Source organism: Amyelois transitella, chromosome 25 (genome assembly GCF_032362555.1).
Source record: "Amyelois transitella isolate CPQ chromosome 25, ilAmyTran1.1, whole genome shotgun sequence".
Lineage (NCBI taxonomy): Eukaryota > Metazoa > Arthropoda > Insecta > Lepidoptera > Pyralidae > Amyelois > Amyelois transitella.
In genome coordinates, this window is record NC_083528.1 from 6,486,932 (window position 1) to 6,513,611 (window position 26,680).

General features: G+C 34.9%; 1 protein-coding gene across 5 annotated transcripts in view; it reads right to left on the bottom strand.

Annotated features, from left to right (window-relative positions):
- Positions 1–1,624: 1,624 nt before the first annotated feature.
- LOC106136537 (nuclear factor 1 X-type) overlaps positions 1,625–26,680 on the bottom strand; it is a 46,764-nt gene continuing 21,708 nt past the window's right edge. Inside the window, exons 2-14 of one of the 5 annotated variants that reach the window (XM_060951647.1) lie at positions 15,571–15,726; positions 15,070–15,261; positions 14,515–14,698; positions 13,410–13,481; positions 11,153–11,197; positions 10,465–10,632; positions 8,663–8,767; positions 7,395–7,510; positions 6,729–6,834; positions 6,013–6,188; positions 5,038–5,195; positions 4,452–4,540; positions 1,625–4,012 (exon numbers count right to left, since the gene is read on the bottom strand). In XM_060951647.1, the coding sequence (XP_060807630.1) occupies positions 3,882–4,012; positions 4,452–4,540; positions 5,038–5,195; positions 6,013–6,188; positions 6,729–6,834; positions 7,395–7,510; positions 8,663–8,767; positions 10,465–10,632; positions 11,153–11,197; positions 13,410–13,481; positions 14,515–14,698; positions 15,070–15,261; positions 15,571–15,726 (1,698 nt within the window). In that variant the 3' untranslated portion in view covers positions 1,625–3,881. Of the gene's footprint in view, positions 4,013–4,451; positions 4,541–5,037; positions 5,196–6,012; positions 6,189–6,728; positions 6,835–7,394; positions 7,511–8,662; positions 8,768–10,464; positions 10,633–11,152; positions 11,249–13,409; positions 13,482–14,490; positions 14,699–15,069; positions 15,262–15,570; positions 15,727–26,680 lie in introns of all 5 variants that reach the window. The other 4 variants (XM_060951646.1, XM_060951645.1, XM_060951644.1 and 1 more) reach the window with 4 other exon arrangements.

Genomic DNA, 26,680 nt, shown 5'->3' on the forward strand with positions numbered 1-26,680 from the left:
TTCAAATAAAAAAGCGTGCCTAATTCAATTGTGGCGTAGATTAAGGTATATGCCAGTAAAATATACAATATTACTTAAATGGGTATAATGTAGGTAAGTACTAAAATTATACAATATAGTAGAATTATTTATAATTCCAGCAAAACTACGCTTCAAAGCGTTACTTAATCGTACAATAATTTATTAGAACAGGGATATAAATGTATATATTTCTGGATTAGAAAGAAATTTCCAGATTGCTAAGTGCCCAGTTTCAAAATTTAGCCAAAAGCAATGGATATGCAGGAAAACTCAAAGGGTTTTAAACAAACTGGGGCTTGGGCTAATTTTCATTTGTCATTTATGTAGGTGGTCTTTAGTTTACATAAAATGGGATATTAGACAAAATTAAGATTCGTTCAACAAGCCTTTGCAGAAATTAATTCTAACAGTGAATCAATATTCAAAGTTCAGGCATTGAAAATAACATTTATCTTTATTTCTAATTAGCACGTTGTATAGAACGCATCATAAATATCATACAATATTGTTGTATCTAAGGCACATAATGTTTAGGCTTTCAATCATTACTCCATATCGTAACAGTGGTTGCTAATTAAAAAACTATAATGTAGTGACAAACACGTTATCCTTTGAAATCACCTTGTTGAATTCGGCTCTCTAAAGAACTTTGCACTAACGCATTTGCCACATACATACAAAATATTGCCAAGCTATTCGAACTACAGAACCTACGCTTGTTATAAAAAAAAACACCTTCTCTTTAGCGTACAGCTTTATCCAATAAATACAAACTTTTATTACAATAATAACAAATGCATTTCATACAACATGTATCTGTCAGGTGTTTTCTTATGCTCAGGAGCATCCTTTCCGTCAGCACTAGCTGTGCAATTGCCAATCATACAAAACATCTATTTCAATATAAGACACGTTCAGAATGAACAATTGAATCACAGTCTAGAATTTTCGGCACCAATGAGCTTTTAAATTCGTCTCCAATAATTATATTGCCTTAACACTTTACAAGGTTAACTCTTTCGGATATTATTATACGACGAAATTGTGTAGGTTCTCCGAATTTAACAATCAACAAGCCTTAAGTGTTAATTTATTCATAACTGTTTTATATTTTCTAATGTCTATAGCTAGCAATTGACTAATCCCATCTTTCTGCCTAGTTGAACTATTTCAGCTGTATTAAATCTAATATATTCTGTGAATGGCTATGTTTACTTGTACCAAACCGCTTTCCTAATTTTAAATCGAATTTTATATATAGAACCCAGTCTGTCCAGCATTTTTCTATAGAAAAAATATTTCGCAAGTCAACTGTTATGATTAAAGGAGTTACTAATTCAGTACCAATTCTAGCTTTACTAAAGCTGTTTTTCATAGTTTATTATTGCTCATCATTTATTGCTATGTTTCCTACCTCACTATATTTCTACATTATAGAATAAAGTATTAAGGCGTGAAATAAATTGGAAGAGTTAACATCAAACCAAATTAAAAATTAGCTTGAATTAATTTACATGTTTGCAACTATAGAAATATATATAATTCATAATAAGTGACTTTTTGTTTATCATACATTTCAATGATTTTTCCCTGATGTTTTATAAAAATTGACTAGAAGATGGTACTTACTTCCAGATAATATTCTTCTACTGAATTTGACAAATTATACCCGTTAAAGTATTGTCACTTATCATTGCTCAAAGACCTACAAACTGACAACTTAGACACTCTTACATAAGTCTATAACTATTAAAAACCGTGTATATATATTTGGATTTCATTAAGTGTAATTTGGCCACAATTTTAGGTTCACCCTCTTACCAATAACTGTAAGGGGTACTATAATTGTAAATATTTGTTTTATTTTAAGTAATATTAAATTTACATGTTACTCTAATGACTAGCTTTTCTCGTATGGCCACGGTGTTAAAATCAAAATTAACATGTAAGTATCAATGTTGAATGAAAATCTTTATTCATACATTTAAAAGATAAAGGATTATAAGAATTAAGTACCTTTATTTCATTCTGTAGCCAAAGGTAATTAAGAATAGAGCAAAGATATAGTAGATTCAAGAAACCTTTTTCACTTCATAATTTTGTTTGGTTTCGGTTCAAATCTTTGACTACAGAAAATAATAATCTTAATGTAAGAAGTTAATAATTAATCGTCCGTGTTATGGTATGAGTATGAGCGGATGGATTTTTAAAATGACTACAATTTACAAGAACCTATTAATTATTTATTTTACGATTTAATGAAAGGCACCTATAAAATGTCCCTCGACAATTGTCGAACTACGTTATTTTGTAATTTATTATAATTTTCGACTCGAGTATATACATATTTTTACATCGTTCAAAAATATTTGCATGAGATCATTTTCCGTAAGTTAACCCTTACATATTATTTTCTCATTCATATTCAATATTATTCATTCAGATTTTTTTCGTAAACTATGCCGATGCTTGTACAATTATTGAACACAATGGTAACGATTCTGAATGAAATATATAAAGTGAAGTAAAGAAAGTATAAAATCAAAAATATTTAATGCATGTTAACTATTATAAAGCTGCTCGAATCGAAAATACAATAAATTTTCCTAATCTCGTGGCTACTAATTTATACATCTATAAACTATCTCTTAAGCAAGGCTCGTCTTTCTTAAATATTCGTTCAATAAATTAAAAAATGTAATCTATTACTTATCTATTTTCATTTCAATACAAAACACACAACAAGAAACAAAAACAACTTATAATATCACACTTTCGTCAATAAAACATATTTGACGGTAGTATTGGAAGCATAATTATTTCCATATTCAACTTGTCTAACTGTCTCACAGCTCAGCAAAACAATTTTTAATAAGCTGTTCATTTACATTTTTACTTTACTAAATTACTGGAAGGCTTGATCATATCATACTTGTTTTTATATTCTATAAAAATATTAGAATATACCTAATAATTTTAGTAGCTTTATTTTTACATAATCATCGTTGGAGTATTGTATAATTGTTATCGCCTTAACGAGTATTAATGAAAGCTATTGAGAATCCATGCTGTCAAAGTGTAGGTTTCCACTTATAGATGGCGTTGTAGAAGTTTTTAAAACGCCGCCGCGACAAAGTCATATCTGAGGCGTAGTAATGCTTCACTGACAGCTTTAGAAAGTCAATAAGCCGTCGAATTGTAAAATCTAAATTTCAGCTACAGTCTCTGCCGCGTCACCAATTTAATTTTAAATTAGGTAAATATTTACACACACCCCTATTTTAACGCCGCCGTAAAAACATGTTCGACTTAACCAAAATTACAATTTAGAAATGATATACTTAATCAAATTATAATAAGGCATCGTTGTAAGTATTTAAAATTCAATTGACATACATATTAATAAATAACGCATTGTTATTGCTAGATCACCTCATGGCCTAATATATTTTTTTGTTATGTTGTAAAGTCAACCTATTTCGCACGTCCTAGTATCAGAGTAACTTAACTCATTATCGACCTGCAGTAAAAACAGAAGGTTCCAGATCTTTCAAATTAGATAACCGTAGAAAAAAAAAAATGAACAATAATGCAATTTCCCTGGAAAATACTAATGACACTGAAACATAATTTGTTCCTTTACAATAAATGTCTCTGACACCTAGGAAGAGCAAATTATGGTGCAAGAAATTCATTCACAGGTAACCAAAAATCAGATGTGCTACTTTCAAAACGTAAGCGCAATGTAACATCCAATAGTACACGTATCACTACGTGCGATGGCTGACCGGCCTCCAGTGCGGCGGGGGGGCGGGCGTCCAGCGCAGTACGGTGGCGGCCTCTAGCGGCGGCGCGCGGCATCACGGGGAGTGCAGGTCCGGCGCCGGCTTGTCGGGCGCGATGTCGTCAGTGTCCACGACGGCGCCGACGGACGCGGTCGTGTCCATCGCCGTCGCTTCGGATGTTATCACGCTGGATTGGAAGAAGCGCTCTGGGGGTTGGAGTAAGAATAGGTAACATTCGGATATTTGTATCGTTGGTTTTTTGTAATTGGAGGAATTATGTCTCGTTCGTCATTATCATCATACTTTGCTTGCTTGATGGCGTCCGCCTTTGCTCAAAATATTCATAATGTATATTTCTATTACATTATGTATTTTTATGGGTAATGAAGATAATTTGTATTGTATACCTACTTATTGCATTTCTATTTATGAGGTTGCTAAGGTATCACCACAGAAGTGATATTTGGCCCCAATTTTGCCACATACCCTTTCTTTCCTTCATCCTCCTTTCGCTTCATCCACATTCATCACTCTCTTCATTACTTTCAATGTCATTTTTATTCGCTGGCATCAAACCTTATCAATTTGGAACATATTATCTCTTAAAGGTAGAATATAATTGATACCACCAATTAGTCAACTTACCATCATCTAATAAAACAACATGGTCTGGCCCGGCCGGCGTCGCCATTATATTGAATTCATCTTCTAAGGTAGGGAAGGGCGCATTCCATCTGCAAAATTTATGAAACGTTTTCAGGTATATTTCTTTATTTAAAAAAAAAGACATATTTCTTAACATTAAATTATTATTTGTTCCATAAATCTAGAAAATTACTTTTCTCAAATCAGAATAATGTTTCCTTGACCGATTTATCTACAATAAAAAAATTAAGGTCTTATTTATTTGGATGATATTTTCATTATTGGAACTACGGTAGAAGAACTCGCAAACTCTTTTTAATTTCTTGATTTTGTTCCGCTATTAAAACATATGTCGACTCTATAGGTGGACTTTTCCACCACATACAAGACATGGAAGTCCACCAAAGACTTGGCTGATTGTAAGCGGTCTGCATCCAATATATTGAAACTCTAGGTTGCTTAAATGTATTTTTCACTTTGCGCTTACATTTGCACATTTAATTCCAGATTTTTTTAGGTAGATTTGTCGTAAATCTTTGACGAATATATGTATATTACAATAAAATTTAGTAGACTAAATTCTCACCTAGGCGGTGCTCTTGTAGAAGCCCTTGGTGCATACAGTCCTAGTCCTCCTGGAGGTGACACCCCTCCGCCCCCCGCCAACACCGCCCCTCCCCCCGCACCGACACCACTCACAGTACCACCCAACCCAACGCCACCTAATGATCCATAGCTGAACACCTGGAAATTAAATAAGTCATTTGAGTATCATTTTGAAGTCAGTCACACATAATAGCTCCAACGTTATGAATGATTTTATAAAGTGAATTCTATATATAGATATAATGAGCTCTCATGATGAAAATATAAGTAGCCCGTTATCGTGCACAACACAAGAGGTCTTAATTCACCCTACTTACGGAATCAGCCTCAAAGCGATATTGACCAATAGTGAAGATATCTGTTGTCTTTTATGTTGCGTGTTGGCCAAAATTTTAATAATATCTGTAGAATTGTGGATTTGGACTTATTTGCCACAGGCATAGCAAAAGCGAGACGTCTACTTTACGATCACTTTCTTCAGTGACAACAAAATTTTCCTTTTATTTTGTATCTCATAAGATAGGTATCTAATTTAGTTTAATTATATTGTATACTGCATCTTGCACGTGAATCGTAGAACATATCTTGTAAAAACTTTTACTTTAAGTTTCTATTATTATTTTTTTGAACTCTAAGTTTGTGTTGTCAGTGTTCAACTTTTTCTATTTATCTTGTTTCTTATTTGTGAGGACCTTTAATTGGCTCCTTTGCTAACTAGCTTTATTTCTACTACTATATTATGTTTGTAGCTGTTGGTCTTCCTATTAAAAATAAAATAAAATAAAAACCAGTGCATAGGCAAAATAACCTATAATCAAATCAGTCAAAGTATTCACCAAAAAAAAATGTATAAAGCAATGATGTTTTCATTAATTTTAATGCACGTGATAAATGTAAAGATTTTAACAATACAAACAATAAAGAAGAAACTGTTAAACATATAATTTATAATCACCTGCTGCGGTTGCGAATGGAAATGGTTGAAATGTGAAATGGGCGGATGACAGTCCGTCCTGTAGTGCGGCGACCGACGTCTCGGGGACGCCGGTGGAGACCTGACTTCTGGGGACGATGGGGACCCGCAACCACCGCCGCCCATCTCACTCGCTGCAAAATATTCTTCATTGAATACTAAAGCAGAAAGAAAGAGCCGAATGAATCATTCAACTCTAGAAACACGGAAACGAGGTACCAAGAGTAATAATTTGGCTTAAATATACATACACGCAGTTTTCTCGATGTATAATGATGTATCTTCTTTTTACCATAAAAATAAACTTAAACTCAAAGTCGTGTCGTAAAAGGCGACTAAGGGATAGGCTTATAAACTTGGGATTCTTCTTTTAGGCGATGGGCTAACAACCTGTCACTATTTGAATCTCATAAAGCCAAACAACTGAACGTGGCCTATCAGTCTTTTCAAGACTGTTGGCTCTGACTACCCCGCAAGGGATATAGACGTGATTATATGTATGTATGTATATAAACTCTAAGTACCTAATCAATCCATTCCTTTGATGGACTAACACCATTTCAATTTCGATATTATTTCAAAAATGCTTAATCAATTCTTACACTCCCAAGTGTTCACAAAGAATGCAAATTTTTAAGGAAGCTTACAGAAAAGACCATAATATATTCATACCAAAAATGCTTTAAAATGAAAATTACCTGTAGATCTGATAATGGCAACTGGTCTCGCCATTGGGGGGAGAGGTGGTGGTGGTAACATCGAGCTGCTGAAGTAAGGCTTTGGACTCCGAGACAAACTGTGTACCTGAAAAGAGTTTCATTGAATTTGATTACCTAAATTAGCAAAGACTGACAAAGCTCCAGCCAGATGCGCGTCGGTGAAGTACTTATTAAAAATATAATTTAGTCTATAGTTAAAGGGGTGTTAAAGAATAGAGTTGTTCTCGCAATGATATACAAGGGAGTAATTTTGTTATTGTACGTATATGTTATTCGGTTACGCAAATATCAGATTACATCTATCTCCCTTGCGGGGTAGACAGAGCCAACAGTCTTAAGACTGAAAGGCCACGTTCAGCTATTTGGCTTGATGACATTCAAATAGTGACAGGTTGCTAGCCCATCGCCTAAAAATGAATCCCAAGTTTGGAAGCCTATCACTTAGTCGCCTTTTACAACATCCATGGGAAAGATATGGAGTGGTCCTATTCTTTATTGTATTGGTGCCGGGAACCACACGGCGCTTGGTGCCGGGAACCACACAGCACTGGCTATAGAAATTTGTTGAAAATTTTTTTTGGAAAAGACGTAAAGTTTATAAAACTAAGCATTACGAATCAGACAGAACTAATTGCTCCATCTTACCTGCAGCTGCTGGACCTCAGTCGGCTCCTGACACACAAAAGTCACGAAATCCCCCAGAGAGTCCTGCGGCGCGCCGTCGTATTTGCCAGACGTGTGCTGACTTAACGCCTCAGTCGCTGTGGGAGAGCAAAATTTGAATTTACATCTGATATTAGAACACATAGCATATTTTTTTTTGATGTGACAACGTCTTATAATTCGATTGAGCCGGCTGCACGCACGAAAAAACATGACTCATGCGGCGTTACCTCGCTCTGAGGCGTTCCATGTAAGGCTTGTAAAGCTTGCAAGCCAGAGCGCGGAACGAGCGACAAAGGGGCTTAATCGGCCTTCGCGTTCGGCATCCGTCTCTCTCCTACTTGAGTGAGCGATGCGTCTGCGTAGACAGCTGCTATACTATAGCACAGTTACATGTTTTGGTCGAGTATCAAGTGCAGTGAAAGTGAATGTGGTGTATCAGTATTTTCTTAAGAAGTTGTCACGTTCAACTATCGTCAGTAAACCGACTTTACAGATTTATTTGGGAAAAATTTGTCCATGATTAATTATACTGTATATTTGTGTAGAGAGAGTAGCGTTGATGGGTATCTGCTATTTGATACAGATGTTGTTCTTAAAAGATATGAATGCCGTTTAATTTCCAGCACTTTAGAGCACAGAATCATGGTCAAAAGCCGGTCGCACCCCAGGCTTATCTCAAGAGAGGTGAGGAAGCTACCGAATTGATCCCAAGAAGAAGATATAATATGTTGAATTCGGAGGCCAGAGCGAATGGTTGATTAAGGTATGCCACAAAAAAAAACGCGTGATGCACGAATTAAAAATCCTAAGGCCATATAACAAATACTCTTTTATGAGTTTATGTGCATTAGTGATTTGATCTTACAGTGAACGAAAACATCGTGAGGAAACCTGTACACGGTCGCAATTAAATCCAAAATGGATTTGTTTCCCCTGAAAAGGTTGCGGAGGTAAGACGAGAGTAGATTCATGAACAAATGAACTATCGTAGTCATTGGAGGATCCCGACCTATTCAGAGTCGTAAGATCTCAAGTATACATACATATAATCACGTCTACATCCCTTGCGGGGTATACAGAGCCAAAAGTCTTGAAAATACTTATAGGCCACGTTCAGCTGATTGACTTAATAATAGAATCGAGATTCAAATAGTGACAGATTGCTGGCCCATCGCCTAAAAGAAGAATATGAAGATACTAAATTTGAGAATATATTTAGTCAGTCAGTCAGTTAATATGATAGTTACCTGTGGGATGTGTGTCGGTTGGCGGTGGATGCTGGTAGAAGATGGTATTCGACGGTACAAGAGGCGCCTGCGCTGCTGTCAGACCAGCTGAACTGTGAGGGATGCCTGGAAAAAAATAAGGTTTATTTGTTATCATATCTTATTTAACCAATGTCCGATTGCTGAGCAATAGACTGTTCTTCTTCCCTCGACATCATCTTCTTCGTTCTTCCATCATCATTATAATAACTTTATTGCATTAAAATCAACATGCGACACTGTTATTCCAACCGGCATATTTATCCCATGCATACGTACATACATAAAATCACGCCTTTTACCCTTAGGGGTAGGCAGAGACTACATTGATCCCATGCATGATTGTTTATTTAAGTACACCTTTTAATGGATAGAATTATAAACTTGGGATTCTTCTTGTAGGCGATGGGCTAGCAACCTGTCACTATTTGATTCTTAATTCCATCACAAAACCATACAGCTGAACGTGGCCTTTCAGTCTTCATGAGACTGTTGTCTCTGTCTACCCTGTTAGGGATAAAGAGGGATAAAGACGTTATAACAAACAATGTTCTTAAGTTTGGAAAAATTAAACCACGAGGCTTTACATACGTGCATTGATATAAAATTTAAGAAGGAACTTTATTTACATCAATCACTTATGTCAAATCTAATTTCGAGAGTAAATCTATTGAAATAATAATAAAAAATAAACCCACGCGTTGCAAGTTCACTGACTCTCTATATTTAGAGGACACGTGTGTTGCATACGTTCTGAATTGCGGAGTGGTAACCAACACTATTGTTTTTATGTTAACTCCTCATTAATTATAATTGAGTCATGATATCTTGATGATTGTATTGTTTTGTCTTCTTACTACAATGGTCTACTATACTATTAAGAAAAGTGCAGAATATGCCGTATGGTTCCCGGCACCAATACAAAAAAGAATAGGACCACTCCATCTCTTTCCCATGGATGTCGTAAAAGGCGACTAAGGGATAGGCTTACAAACTTGAGATTCTTTTTTTAGGCGATAGGCTAGCAACTTGTCACTATTCGAATCTCAATTCTATCTTAAAGCCAAATAGCTGAACGTGGCGTCCGCTCAGGACTGTTGGCTCTGTCTACCCCGCAAGGGATATAGACGTGATTATATGTGTGTATGTATGCAGAATATGTACTAATCTCTTCTTCTTCCGCCAGGCTTTGCATCCTCATTAATCTGGAGAGGAGCCCGGGGTGCGCCTTTGAACATGGATCCTGGATTGGGTGATTTAAGTTTCTATATGAAGCGACTACCATCTGGCAACCTTTGCAGGTAAAATTAACCCGTATTAGATCGATCATGGTCACACATCCAGTTGCCTGAATGTACAGGTTTCTCCACGATGATTTTATTCAAATAAATGAACTTCGAAAATTTTCATTGGTTTGATGGATGGATCTTAGGGGTTAGTACGTAATTTAAAAATGGAATATAACATAAAACATAATCACGTCCTCATCCCCTGCGGGGTAGACAGAGCCAACAGTCATCAAAATACTGAAAGGCCACGCTCAGTCGCTTGGCCAAATAATAGAATTGAGATTCAAATAGTGACAGGTAGCTAACCCATCGCTTAAAAGAGAAATCCCAAGTAAATAAGCCATTAGCCACCTTTTATGGAAAAAGAAGGTATCCATGGGAAAGAGATGGAGTGGTCCTATTCTTTTTTATTAAATTCATAAATTCAATTCAATAAGTGATACCTCGTATCCAATTTTGAAAATAAATCTATTCTATTCTACAAATGAAACTTACTAAAACATTGTCCGACGAGCATCGCTGAGGGGGTCGCCCTCTCGGCGGGGGGCTCGAAGGCGGGGGGGGCGGGGCTGTTGTACCCGGTGCAGTAGTAGCCGGACTCCAACTTGATCCCCCCTCCAGAGCCGCTGGGGGACTCTGAACCGGTCTCTTGCAGTATTGAAGCTGGAATTTCAGTATGCCATTTTAAATTTTTTTGTGGAAGTTGTCGATTTTTTTTGTTTTTATATTTATTATATAATTCTAGCGACTCTATGAATAGAAAAATTTAAAATTAAAAAAGATTTTTTGATATTTGGTACAGAAGTTAACGAGAGTCTTACTTTTATTTTGTTTCCAGAAATTTTACGGGCGAAATTAATGAATTAATTATTTACTATTTTCTAAAAGTAAAATAAAACATCAAAAGGAAATAATTGAAATTTAAATAGCACAATATGCGATTATTATTTTTTACATTTTGGGTAAAGGAAATGAGGATACAAAAGCATCATAGGTATTAATGAATATTTTAAGAAAAGTTGTTTTTATTTTTATTTTGCATGCGACTGCGTATTACCAATTCCGAATGATATAAAAACATAATAAAAATGACATATATTTTGTAAGAATTTATATTAATTGTCCGAATTGAAACTCTTATCTTGTTAGATGTAATTAAAAATAATAAGGCAGTCAAACGTACCTTTGGACAACTTCCATAGTTCCTTCGAGGAGAAGACACCAGTTGCTAAAATAATATCGTTGCATATTACGCCATTGTAGGGATTGTGGCTATAGCCTGAAACCAAGTTCAGACGTTAACCCCTTGACCGCCATGGACAAGTTTAGACGTCTATCGAAAACATGCCCGGGACGCCAATGGCATCTTAATATGTATTATGTCCAAATTAAAAAAAAAAAGGGAATTTTTTTTTTGACAGATGTCAATGTCATGTCGGGCAAGTTAGACAGTTTCAGTTGTGGCGTTCAAGAGGTTAAAGTATTCTATAGTTACACTACTGTCATCTCGGTAAACAAACTATGGAGATAGTGTCCATATTTTGATGGATACTGGGTGTAAATCAAAATTTTATATTTAGTTATATGAGCGTTTTTACAAATAATTTTTTTTAATCAAATCAGCTTGTTTAAAAAAAGTTTATTCCATTATAAACTTAACTGACTTAAGATGGAATTTTTTTTTTAATTCTGCCATAATTTAGTAAAAACACAGCATTATTAACAGCGAGAACATAGTAATAGTCTGCCTGTATGCACATTGTGAATTTAACATACATACATAAAAACATATAGTTACTTTTACATCCCTTGCGGGGCAGATAGAGCCACCAGTCTTGAAAAAACTGATAAGCCACATTCAGCTGTGTTGTGGGAATCAACTAAAAATATATAATTTTTTTCATTTAAATACTTCAAACAATTTGTACAATTATTTTCAATAACAATTAGAAGCCTCGCTGTTTAATAAACACAAACAAACATATCAAATTCATAATATTATGAATAAAACTATTTTTGACATGATCTTAAAAGAAGAGAAGAGTAAAAAAAAATGTAGATGTACACCCAATATTTGTATTGACTTAACTCTAACTCGTGTTAGGTTCAGTGCTAGAAAAAACTAAGAACACCTACATTGGAAATTTATCAATAAGTTTATATTCACATTGTCTTGTTATGTGTTTCTTGTTGTTATTTTCTTCTAAATTTATATTAATTTTATAAAAATAAGCGAAAAATCTTAAAATTTTATTTGTATGACATTAAACCATGATGAAGTATATACAAGAAGCCACAACATTGATAGAATAATAAAAACACTTTAAAAAACTATATTTTAAAGTCGACGCAGTTCCAATTTCATATAATTTTATTTTGACTCAACAAAATATAAATAAAATGTTTGATTTAATTTATAAAAGATTATATTATTAAAAACGAAAAATTCGGCAACTATATTTTTTTTTTTAAAGAAGTCATAATTAAAAATTTTGCTAAGTCAAAACAGTCCACATTAGGAAAAAAAAACAGCATCGACAATAAATATAAAAAGAGTGAAAGAGAAAGAACACCGACTACAGATACAAAAATCATACAAACGGGCAACGGCCAAACACAACATCTCAAATAATTTGGTACCAATAAGCATGAAGGTGTGAGTGCAAGCCAATGGAATAAACGGAGAACTCCAAAAAATAGAGTAGTAAGAAAAAAAAACATCAATTTCACAAGATTTTGTGCGACACCATTCAAAGGGATGGGCTCTTTCATTGTAAATTAACAATCGGCTTTCAAAGCTTTAGTATTTTGTCATGGATTTACTTCTTGTTTATTTAATAATACAAGATCAATACTGACCAAAACATGTTTAAGATTAGATTTAATTTATTTTCCATTAATTCCTTTTTCGTTCACCTATTGATTTGCAACTTCGTAAATCTCAATTTTTTCAACTATTTTTTTTATGTTTGCTTCCAAAATTAGTTTTATTATTTTTTTTATTCAACATTACTTCTGCTTAACCCAGAGGTTGACTGTCAGATAAAACATTTAGCATTAAGTCCACCCATTGTATCAACATTGTTTATACAATAAAGTTTAATTAAATAATTATTATAAAAAAAATATATGCCAATTTTACTTTACTACTTTTAATTTTATGTTGAGCGTGAACTGTATTTGAATTTGATTCACGTATTATATATATTATAAGTATATCATTTCTGTAAAATCACAAACTACAACATTTGAAAACCACATGACACCTTCCGGTCACTGAGTTTCACTTTTTCTAAAGTATAAGTATACAAAGTTCATTAATGAATTAACACTAAACTATTTAAAAAAAAATTTTTTTTCACCTTTTTGATAATTTGAAAGTCGATTGCTAAAAACTAGAAAGGGCACATCTTGGCCTGTCTGACCACAGGCACTGTTACCTTTGTTCTTAGCCTCGTGTTCGTTCTCTTTGTCTCTAGGCGTGTGAGGCGAGAGAGACCCGCTTAGGATATCTGAAACATATCGATAATGTTATAGTACATTAGCAGAATCATTTTAAATCAACCATCTAGATTGATATTTCAGTTTTCTGCTAAACTGTTGTACTTATCTTCATATTTTAATTAACTATTTGTACAAAGCGGCGATTTCTATTGTTGCATACTAAAAGATCTCCCATAAAAATTAAAGCTTTAGATTTGTTAAGCTTCAATAAAGCATTGAATTGAGGATTCTAAAACTCTAATTGTAGTCATAATACTTGTCTATAGTGTAATATTGAATTTGACTTTCAAATTTTGCAATAGGATTTTAATGGAGGTCAGTAATGTGTGTTTGAAATAAATGTCATACTATCTAGTTAGCATTTTAATATTTTGAGCAGCTTCTGGATTTAAAATATATATTAGTAAACAAAGCACCTTTACAACTACCATCAAAAAATCAAGTTTTAGGACTTCACAATCTAACTGTTATTAAGTTATAAACGTCGTAATTTTTTTATTTGAAAAATTGCAGTCCAAACTTCTCAATTTTATGAAATTTATGGAGAATGGAATGACAAGAAAGTTTGTAAAAGTAATTTTATTGGGGACTTTTGTTATATGCGTTTTTATTCGTAGTAAAACAAGTATTTGATTTTTGTTAATCACTAAGAGTAGCTGATTTTTTTAGATCCCTCGATCCCTAGAGAGATTTAAGATCCCTCAGACCAAGGACTAACGGTTTGCAGGGTCCGTGCAAATGATGAGAAAGTTCTACACCACTCAACCCACTTACACCTTGTATATATTTTTGCAAGCAAAGCAAAAATTTAACGTTTTTATTAACGTTTTCATAATTTGGTTTGCTTAATTTTATAGATTTTTCGAATACTAGATGTCGTGTCTTTAAAAATAGTGTTTTATTAAGGTCCCTTTAGAGCAAACCATTTTATATAATTTTAATTTTTATTGAAATTTGAATAGATCATCATTCCATTCTTCAAACAGACAAAGCTGCAGACATAACTGAGCGAGAGACCTGGTAGAGCGTCGCTCCCATTACCATAGCTGTTGATGAAATTAGCGAGGTACAGATCCAACTCTCTGACGGAGACGTTGATGTGGTAAGGGTTCACACAGAGGCCGGGCTGGGTGCATTCTGGATGTTTCTCTAGGCGCTCGCCGTCTGTGCTCTCTAGGGGGATCGCTTTGAATAAGATCACCATCACTAGGTCCAAACGCCACACCTGGAACAGTTATTTTTGTGATTTTAATAATAGAATGTAAAAATGAAACAAAGCTGACTTAGTACATTTTCTTGAAAGGGCTTGATATACCTTTTTTCGAGTCTGAGTCTAGGAAAATTTGTCTGTCTGTAATGCCCTCTTGTAGACATAGACTAGAGACTTACACAGCAAAATTATTGCATTTTAATTTGATCTATTTAAATTTAAGCAGTAGTATAAATGGTACAAAGACATAAGACCTTTTTCATTGGAAAATTCTCCCTTCCGGGGTCCAAATGTCCAAGGGATCAGAAAATCTAGATGCAAGAAAAACCGAAAGTCATACAGTAGCGACCCATCGGTAACAAGAGCTAATAAATAGAAATTCTCACCTTATCAGCCTGCCTTAGACAGTCTATTCTCCTCATCTTGCCCTTCTGGTCTGGGTTGGAGAGCACGCAGACGGCTGGTCTTTTGCCGGTGATACTCAACACGAAGTCCTCTCGACAATCCTGGGTGATATCCTTCCGGAGTTTGCCAAGTAACCGGGATGCCCATTTTTGCTTCACTTCTGCCTTTTCGTTCTGGAAAATTCCAATCGTAAAGAGTTAGAAGAAATGCTCAATAATTTCTTGCATGGTCTGGTGAGAAAAAAAATACATACATTACCAGTAAATAAAGGTATATTCTACCATAGTCACGTCTATATCCGTAGTGACGTATGTATATATTTGAGAGGCGAATTTTTTTTTTATATCGAGCCACGCTACAAAACGTAAGTAATCACAAGAATCAAAGAAGGAGAATACCGTAACAACATAGTTAAATAAACACAAAAGACGAGATGGATGATAAGAATATATATGTATATGGACACATAACTTTTACCTCACCTGTAATTCATATTTGGTATGCCGTTCCTCCTCAAGACTCATGCGTTTCTCATGTTTTTTGTAGTATTTTCGTTTGGCCGCTTGTAAATTAAACCACGTGTACGAAAAGGACTTTACAAAGGGCATTAGGGCCTCTATGAATGGATGGAACTCGTCCTGAAACAGTCAAATAATCAAACGTAATTAGACATTGATTAAAAACCAAAATGGGAATATTGGCGCCCAAACGTGGGACACTAAAACTGGCGCCCAACGTGGAGCCGTAAAATTTTTATCCAATTGAGATATTCTTTGAGAGCCTGATCTAATTTTAAGTTTTGATATAGAAAATGTGTTATGAAATAACTGTTCCATATTTATATTTATTAATTGTAATAATGTTAACATTATTTGATTCTATCGAGTTCGAAATTACCCTTTAAGTTGGATAGCTTGAGTTGCTGAGACTTCAATCATTATTATACAACTATTTCATAACATTTCAAAGTAACGGTAGAAAATCTAAAATTCAAACATTATTAATTTAGTTAAGTCTACTCTATAACAATGATTCTCAATATTAAGTTGTTAAAACTTAATAGTCTAAAACTAGGTTATGGTTGTTCTTAAAATAAGTTATTTACAATTAAGTTTACATCGATAACAGTGCGAATATTGAACACACAAAGCATTCGCAAATAAACATAAATAAACAAACAGGTTAAACATTCCATACGCCATCTTTCTTCATTCATACAAAATTAGCGAAGGACCAACTTACATACCTATTTGATTATCATTCATAATATTTATACAACATACATATACACATACTCTATTCTTTATTCTTTCACGTAATTTTAGACAGATTGATTATTTACTCTAACAAAAAGTGAATAAAATAAAATTGTAGGACCCGTTACATTAAACAGTACTACAATAAGAAAAAAGAAAGAAATGCATGCATCTTTTAAGTACAAATGTAAAACATCATTTTTAAATATCTTTTGAATACATTCATACTTTTAATGCATACAAACACACACAGTTGTGACGTTTATGTTAAAAGTCTCAGGTAAGAGATATGAGACATAATTCATGTCGTAAAAGGCGACTAAGGGAATGGCTAATAAACTTGGAATTGTTTTTGTAGACGATGGGCTACCAATCTTTCAATATTTGAATCTCAATTCCATCACTAAGCCCTACAGCTAAACGTGGTCTTTCAGTCTTTCCATGACTGTTGACTCTGTCTACCCTGCAACGGATACAGATTTTATGTGTGTGGTATGGTACAGGGCCGCGGTAAGATTTGAACCTATGTATCACGCTTTTTTAATCTGGTAACTTAACCGTTCAACCATCGATTCAACCACTAACTTCAGGAGTCTTGAAAACCCCCCATGTCAGACATGAATGAAGCCATATCAATAGCGGTGTATGCGAATAATTTGACGTAAGAATATAAACTCAAGGGCGAAGCTTTGGCAACTATCCGAGATCATAAACATCAGTAGACGAACCAATATAGATAATATTTCGAGCAGGTGACACGCAGAACATGATGGACAAAATGCGGGTGACAAATCTGTTATTTATAAATGCTATCTTAATATTCTAGTGCCGTGTGGTTCCCGGCACCAGTAAAAAAAAAGAATAGGACTACTACTCTTTCCAGTGGATTTCGTAAAAGGCGACTTAGGGATACGCTTTTAAATTTGAGATTCTTCTTTTAGGCGATGGGCTAGCAACCAGACACTATTTGAATCTCATTTACATCATTAAGCCATACGGCTGAACGTGGCACTTCATTCAAGACTGTAAGCTCTGTCTACCCCGCAAAGGAGAGAGAGTAACTATATGTTTGTGTGTATTTAAGAGAATTAATGTTACTTTAAACAAGATGCGATAAGTAAGATGAGTGATCCGTCAAAAATGTAATGTGTTGTTAACTCTACTGCAATTCAAAACAGTATCAAATTTATCATTATACATACATATGTATAATGATAAATTTCACGTCGTCAAACGTCACATCACGTCCCTTGCGGGGTAGACAGAGCCAACAGTCTTGAAAAGACTGAAGGCCACGTTCAGCTATAAGATAGAATTAAGATTCAAAAAGTGACATTTATCATTATCTTAAATATATTTGCAATAATAAATATGACATTGTAAATTTAATTTGTATATTCCCTAACATTGTTTATGACATATTAGTTGCGAACAAATTCTTCGAAAATCCGCTTTCTGCATTATCCCTGCGTATCCGTTTACGCTTACCCAGAGTACAACACTTCTAATAAATCACATCGACACATTTGCATGTATAATAACATGAATCAGCGCATTACAATACTGTATTTGTTCGGTGCACGTGCACCGAATACACAATTAGATATTCTTTTTGACATGACATGATGTAAAATTTAATTTACATGAATCGTGAAAGGGGTCATGCAAATTGTATGCACATTCTTGGGCTTAAAGTTGCATTGTTGTAAGGTTCACCTAGATGTTTTGATTTTGAATTTTCACACTTAGGTAGATTTATCAAATCAATTAAAGGATATTGACGGATCCTGTCGCGTTATATTTTTGTTACTCTAACGTGTTGCTAGTTCATGGTAGTTGTTTTTTTTATAATAAAATTATCGATTAGTAGATATTTCCTTCAAAAGTTTTATTAAATCCTAAACCTAGTGCTTTAATGATGTAAACATTTCCATTCGACCTTTAACTACGTATGTCTATCGTGTGCCGGTTTTTATTTCACCCATCATGTCATAGCTAGATCAACAGATAGTTCAAATCTACCAACATTTTCATTTTCTTGATTTTTCCTTACAGTATGGAGTTAGTAAGTCAAATAATAAGGTTCTTGTTTTCTATTAACACCAATGACGAACACGAAGTACGGAAAAGGGTTGTGGAGCGCACGTTATTAATAATGATGGCTTTTACACAAAATTTACGAAAAACAATTGTTGCATGTTAAATTGACCATACTCTTGTGTGTCTTTAAAATTAAAAGCTATCCATCAATACATCGTCTATATAAACAATTAAACTTTATACAAAAAAGGTTAAACACAAAGTTCTGCCCCCTCCATTGCCAATACCTCTAGCTTCCGCCACAACAACACTTGGCTGCTCTCGCAGACGGCTCACGACTCTGCCAAGCCTGACTGGCAGTCACTCAGGATCCTGTGACGTCACGGAATCTCCTGGCGAGAATCCCGTAATTCATACGATGATTAAAATACTATTTTTAGTTTGTTTTGGCGCCAGATCAGAGTATGTTAAAGAATTAGGTTAATTTTATTTGATTTAAGTAACTACGTAAAGAAAATTAGATACAAGTGTATCTTATAATTAGGGATTTGTTTAATGAAATCAACTATCATAAAAATCTAATTAAACATTCAAAAAGTTATTTTCATTATCAAAATTTTAGTTGGGGAATTGCACTAACAATTCTTAACCATCCAAGTTTGCTCTACTTAATATAATCAAAGACAATATTAAAAGATTGTCAATGGAAAATAAAAAGGAGCCTATCCTATAAAAGAAATCCACAAATGTTACAGCTATTTTAAAACTTAACTTACTGCTATTGCTATAAACCTCATTGAAGTAGGCATTTTTATTACTCTAAATAATGATATGAAAACAGCAGGCGAAAATGTAGAAACTACTATTTCACTCGCTTTTGAAACATGGTCCGCGCATTTAACCAAAAGAGATAAAAATGCAGTGAAAACAAACACGCGCCATATTGGAAAGGCGGCCAAAAAGCGCGCGAACGAGAAATATAAAATGGCGTCGTAAAACTATCACAATACTCGCGATAAGGTGCAAAAATTTGGCAAATATAAGAACAACAAATGCTGAATAGTAAGATTGTTGGCAGAGGTACGGGATCATAGTGAAATCGTGAGATGTTTTGATGATATCACTCCGGAATCTCTGGGATTCCGGGTTATAAAGTTACGTGAAATTCTTAGAAGACGATAATTTAGAATTGGGTAAATATAGGCGCGTGTTCACTCAAAGGAGTCTTTTACTCAAAACGTTAATTTATTGAAATTATAGATGATTTATTTAAATTAAAAGTAACGATTACTTAATTAAGTGATTGGTAAAATTTTTAATTATCCTTTTTTCCTTTTACAGTTTGGTTATTTTGGTTCTTTATTTAATTATTACTAATATAAATAATATCCACTTACTTAAAAGTAAGTATCTATGTGATAATGATACAATAGTTAGTGATCCAGCCTACTCGGTATGCAGTTGTTTGCAAACAATAGCTTTGATCCCGTGAACTAATAAAACGAGAACACCTTATCGAATCAAACAAACTATTAGGACAACTTCCAACTTTCGGACCATGCCAAAACACTGGAGTTCATTCGCCCTGAAAATTTTGGCGGCAAATGCTATCGCCGTGACGCATCCTTCATTATTACATTTTTTCAGACTTTATTTCGTGGCGGTCCAATTTATTTTATAGATATTGGCGCTGGTTCATTGGGGATGCCCTGTACTTGGCCGTGGCATCCGTTGGCGTACCTAACTGGGTCGCCTACGTCACACAGGAGTACTGGCCAAAAACACGGCTCACGCGGAAAGACGTTGAAAAAAAAGTTATCACGCATCGTCGCGGCCATCTTGCCACGCGCCAGTTTTGGCGCGCAACAGGTACACGTAGCTGCAAATTCGTTTAAAGGACAACGCACGTAATTTTACAATAAATTCTATTGTAAACGGAATGCTAAAATGTTCGATTATATGCATTTAGATACTTAGTCTGCGTGCGTATGGAATTCATGCAAAAGTTTCTTTGAATTCACAAACTTGCATCGCGTCAATATTATGCAGCATTGACATGTTTAGTGTTAGAAATTAATGCATTCTTCTGGCATTCTCTTATTATTCAGATTAAATGCATTGGGCTACGTGTCCCGGAATTCGCGTATAGATTTTCCTAGGTTCGCTCAGCCTCAGGAATGCTCTGGCATAATTCTAGTGTCATTACAATGTATCAACTCAAACATTGCTGGTAATGCTTGCAATAAACTAGTCATTTATAAACTGCGTCGTAGATTTTGCTGACCTGAGTGCCGTGGACTTGGATTGGTGGTTATATCTAGAAGAGGAAATATGGATGGCGTAAATAAATAGATTACACAAGGATGAACACCTGATTTTATTTATAAAACTCGAAAAGAGATAAAAGATGAAGAAACCAGAGAAACAGGTATAAATAAAATAAATACAAAGAAATGAGAGCATTACTCATCTTCTGATGATGTAATGTATTTCCTTTAGACAATACGACAAGAGGAATTAAATTGATATTGCTTATTATAATGACAATAAATTGGTAGTTCTAAGTGGATAAGTACCTAATTTTTGTCAAAGATAAATACTAAATTATGATTATAATAATTCTAATCTAAAAGGGACAAAGAGTTAACATAATATTTGATTTAGAAAATAGGCCTTCGCAGGCACTTTATTGCGTCATTTTACATTTCAATTAATTAAATTTAAATAATATCTAATATATTATTAGTATTTGTCAAAAAGCTAGCAGCTACAAACTACCCAAGAACTACTACCCAAGAACCCCTTGGAACTGGCGTCCCCTTGGGAAGGAACAGAACAGAACGCTCTTCAAAACGGACACAGAATCCCTTTAAAGAACAAAACATAATATAACATATAATCACGTCTATATCCCTTGCGGGATATACAAAGCCAACAGTCTTGAAAGAACTGAATGCCCATGTTCAGCTATTTGGCTTAATGATAAAATTGAGATTCAAATAGTGACAGGTTGCTAGCCCATCGCCTAAAACAGAATCCCAAGTTTGTAAGCCTATCCCTTAGTCGTCTTTTACGACATCCATGGGAAAGAGATAGAGTGTTCCTATTCTTTTTTGTATTGGTGACGGGAATCACACGGCACATATTTTTTTTTTAATTTACTATATTTACGTGTTCGCGAAAATTTTTTGTGAATTTCAAACAAGGTCTATTCACCGCAAAGGACTGGTGTATTTACCTATGCATATCTCAAATGCGGTTCAAATCAAGCTGAAACCCTCGCAGACACCATATCGGAAACCATGATCCGCAATCAATAAATCTGACTTCAGAAAAACATATTTTATAACGGCCGTCGGTCGTAGTGCAATTTTATTGCCGTCCACAATATGTACTAGGCATTTTTACTATTTATATCGTTGCCTCGTTTGAAGACTGGCAACAGCTGAACCCTGCGCAGAAATAGAAAATAGTTTCAAGAACTAAAGGTGTGGCGTCAGTGACAGCGGCGGCACGTGCGCACGCGACGCAAATAGACGGACACGCTGAATAATTTTTGACACAAACAGTTCGTGGGTCCAAATATATTTATGAAGATCGGTTATCATTCATCTTATACAAAAAAAAATATATCGCAAACAAAATGAAATGACCAGATGAGTGAAAGGATTTACATTTTTCAGACGATTTACTAAGTTATTGAAATTTGAGCCTTATAGTAAACGTAGGTGAGGTCTAAAATGTATCACGCAAGCTCAAAATGCTTTAAACTTTTTCAATATGCTTTTTCACTTTTACCTGGAAAATCTTATATCGGGAAAAGAAATATAATATCAGGGAAATAAATATCAAAAAAAAAAAGATAATTCAGGGAACAAAGACACAATAAGGAATTCGAAAGTTTAACTGTTAGCAAAATGAATTATTTGACCCAAATTTCTAAAATGATACAGAAACCAATTGTAATCTGAACTGGTTCAGTTTATGGAGTAGGTATTAAAATACATACATACATAAAATCACGCCTTTTTCCCGGAGATGTAGGCAGAGACTACATCTTTCTATTCGCCACGACCTCTGCATACTTTGGTTCAGTTTCGGGTACTTATGACCAGACCTTTTGCCCCGACGGCCTTAATCTGATCAAGATACGTTCGTCTAGGCCTTCCCACACCTTTCCATCCACACTCTCTTATCAGCATGGTCAACTTGCTTTCATTCATCCTCTCCACATGACCAAGCCACATTAGCATACACTTTCTATTCCTGTACTAAAATATTGTTAACAATACTGTTTTCAATGTAAATGTGTATAATGATATAATACGCTTACGCGAACGCAATAATGTCGTTTATTTTATTGTATGCAGAGATCGTGGCAAGTGGAAAGAGGTAGTCTCTGCCTACCCCTCCGAGAAAGAGGCGTGATTTTATGTATGTATGTACGCTTACGCGACTACGTCCTAAGATCTGTAATATGACCGCTAACAGTGTGACCGAACCTAACGCGTGTGCAGTCCAATCGACCTTCTAAAAGAGCTTATATCAATCCCATTCGTTCAAAGTTTCTATCATAATACGATTCAGGAAAATATTTGTAAATAAATTCAATAAAAAGTTAGTATATACAGGGAGCGTTTTACACAGAAGTTGTAGTACAAAGGTGCTACTTATTTCAATAGAAATATCTTCCAGTAGACCCGTGATAGGAGAGAAATTATTTTGGACTGTGATTTAAAAACTATATTTTTTGGATTGGATCAAATAATTACTGATCAAAGAACAGATTTTATGGTTAGGTGCGCTAAAACGACGAACTTACTCGTACATAGTGATTTTAATTAATGTGGACAAAGCAGAAGATGTATACAGGGATCTTGGCAAATGAAAATATAGTAGAACTTTCCTATACTTACTTCCGCGGAAACGGGCGTGAATTCTAATTAATAAAGCCAAACAGCTGAACGTGGCCTTTTCAAGACTGTTGGCTCTGTCTACCCCGCAAGGGATATAGACGTGATTACATGTATGTATGTATGTATCCTAATTAATATTATAAATGCAAAAGTGAGTTTGTTTTTATTTATTTATGTACACAAATTTATATACAGCAACATTTATTACAGTAATTCTATTACAAAGATGCTACTTATTTCAAAAGGATTCTCTTCCAGTAGACCCATGAGAGGAGAGATGAATTTTGTAGCGGTATGGCGTGTGCGTAAATATCGTTTAATATATTTAACTAAAGATAAAATGCTAATATTTACGTAATTAAACATGGAACAATTAAATAAATGACATTATATATTTGTTTGTTTGTTTGTTACCTCTTCACATTACATAAACTGAATAAATCTTCTTGAAATATCACGTATATATACCTACAAACATACATACATATTATTACGTTTATATCCCTTGCGGGTAAGACAGAGCCGACAGCCTTGAAAAGCCTGAAAGGCCACGTTCAGGTGTATGACTTAATAAAAGAATTGACATTTAAATAGTGACAGTTTGCTAGCCTATCGCCTAAAAGAAGAATCTCAAGTTTATTATCAGCCAATCCCTTTAAGTCTCCTTTTACGACATCCATGGGAAAAAAATAAATAAATATATAAATGTCAGTGAAAACTTCATTATAAATTGTAAATAATCCCAGTAATATCTTAAGTTAGTCCCACATCTTAAGTTTAATATTTATATTAAGCCAAACAGCTGAACGTGGGTCTATCAGTCTTTTCAAGAATGTTGGTTCTGTCTACCCCGCAAGTGATAATATGTATGTATGTATGTAATATAATTCCCGACTTATAGTGTTCAACACTCTCAATCCTAGACAGATAGTCTGGGACTCCCGGATCTTAATTCATATGCCAATGGAGTTCTTGATGTTATTCTATGGGGCTATTGAGAATGTATTGATTCATCATACAAATTTGTAAAATACTTGGATACATACATAGGCATATTTATGTGGATCCCAGCACCAATAAATAAAAAGAATAGTACCACTGCATCTGTCTTCCATGGATGTCGTAAAAGGCGACTCATCAAGCCGTAAAGCTGAACGTGGCCTATCAGTCTTTTAAGACTGGCTCTGTCTACCCCGCAAGGGACATAGTCGTGATAATATGAATTTATAAATGAATATGCTTATTAGAGCATGCGCAATTCATTGTATTAATTAGGGTTTTAGTGTACACTCTTGTAGGGATAGGCACAGGTTTGGTTAATTCCAGTCTGATCACCTGGATGAGCTAAGTAGAATTAAACGCTAGTTTAGAATGATTTCCTTGTTTCGTAAATGAAGTATTTTTTTTGTTTATGTTCTGTTTGTGAGGCTTTGAAATAAAATAAAAAAAAACAATGCGTAAACCAAACCACAAGATATTTGCAATTACCATATATGTATGTAGTCTAGGCCATGATGCACTTAGTTTTCAAATTTTACGAAATTCCCGCGGGGACAAAAAAAAGCGAGCTTTTTTTCGAGCGTGCCAACGCGTCGCGGTTTGACTTTAGTAAATACACAGATCACGTCCTTATCCGTTACGGGTTAGACAGAGCCGCAAACTGCGTTGCATGAAAATTTAACCTTGCAGCTTTAAGTTCCCTGTTTATTTCGAAATAATATCACCTTTTGTTATGTAAGAAAATAAACTGTACGACAGTTCATACTGAAAAGTCGTTTCCTTAACCTTGGTGTGAGACTGAGTTGATCGAGTGCCAAATAAAATATTGCTAAAGGCTCAAAAGTTATGAATCATAAAGTTTCGGGAGCACTGATTGGTCGGAGCAATTTGCTGTGATAGGGAACTGCACTCAATTTGTCTATGATAGATGAGTTTTTCTTGTCTATGGAAGTTTTGAAACTTTTTGCAAGGTATTAGTGTAATTAAAGTTTCTTGATTGTGATGTAAAGTTGTATGCAACGCTAAGGTCAGCCGATGGAATTCAGAGAATTCAAAATCAGAATTCAGATTGCGAACTTATTATTATTGTAGTACTTACATGCCGTGTGGTTCCCGGCACCAATACAAAAAAAGAATAGGACCACTCCATCTCTTCTCCATGGATGGCGTAAAAGGCGACTAAGGGATAGGCTTACAAACTTAGGATTCTTTCTTTTAGGCGATGGGCTAGTAACCTGTCACTATTTGAATCTCAATTCTATCATTATGCCAAATAGCTGAACGTGGCCGATCAATCTTTTCAAGACTGTTGGCTCTGTCTACTTACTTTAGACGTGACTGTATGTATGTAATATTGTTAAAGCGAATGAGTCATTACCCCCCTTTTTTGCGAATGCCCTTGTCACAGTGTCATGTCATGACATTGCATTGCAGCCTGTGGTCACGGGACCCGTTAGTGTCATACTTATTTAGACATCGAATTATTCGTTGTAAGTCGACAATCGAATTATGTGGTGTAAAAAAGTTTATCATAAATTAGTTAAGGAGATAAAGATCCTTGCATACTTACATATAGTCACGTCTTTCTACATCCCTTGGGGAGTAGACAGAGCCAACAGTCTTGAAAAGACTGAAAGGCCACGTTCAGCCGTATGTACTCGTATGTCTTGCATACATACATAAAATCACGCCTCTTTCCCGGAGGGGTAGGCAGAGACTACCTTTCCACTTGCCACGATCTCTCTTTATGCAAGCTCGGTGGTTTCGGGTACTTTTGACCTGACCCTATACCAGGACGTCCTTAATTTGATCAAGATACGTTCGTCTAGGCCTTCCCACTCCGACCTTTCCCTCCACACTCTCCTTGTCTATCTGCTTAGTCAACCTGCTTTCATTCATCCTCTCCACATGACCGAACCATTTTAACATACCCTTTTCTATTCCTGTAACTACATCTTCTTTCACATCACAACATTCCCTTATCACGCTGTTCCTTATCCGGTCACTCAATTTCACACCGATCATACTCCTTAACGCTCTCATTTCCACTGCATTTATTCTGCTTTCATACCTCTATTAAACTATTCAAATACTCTACCAAAGACAAGAAATTTTCTAGAAATTTCACCAGGATCTAAAAGGGTCCCGGAAATCCCACGTTTTATTTACACGATGCGGTCCGTGTAGTGTAGTGCACTCATTTCCTATTCCTTGTACGTAAGACAAGGTGAGTGGAGGCCGATGCACCTTGACAATTATTTGCAAATACACAACTTGAATTCTTGACACGTAACTAACTTAACTTTTTTTTTAAGTACAATGCTTTGACGTCGCGGTGATGCTAATAAGCATTGTTGGGCTATTGTTCGGGTTGCATTGCG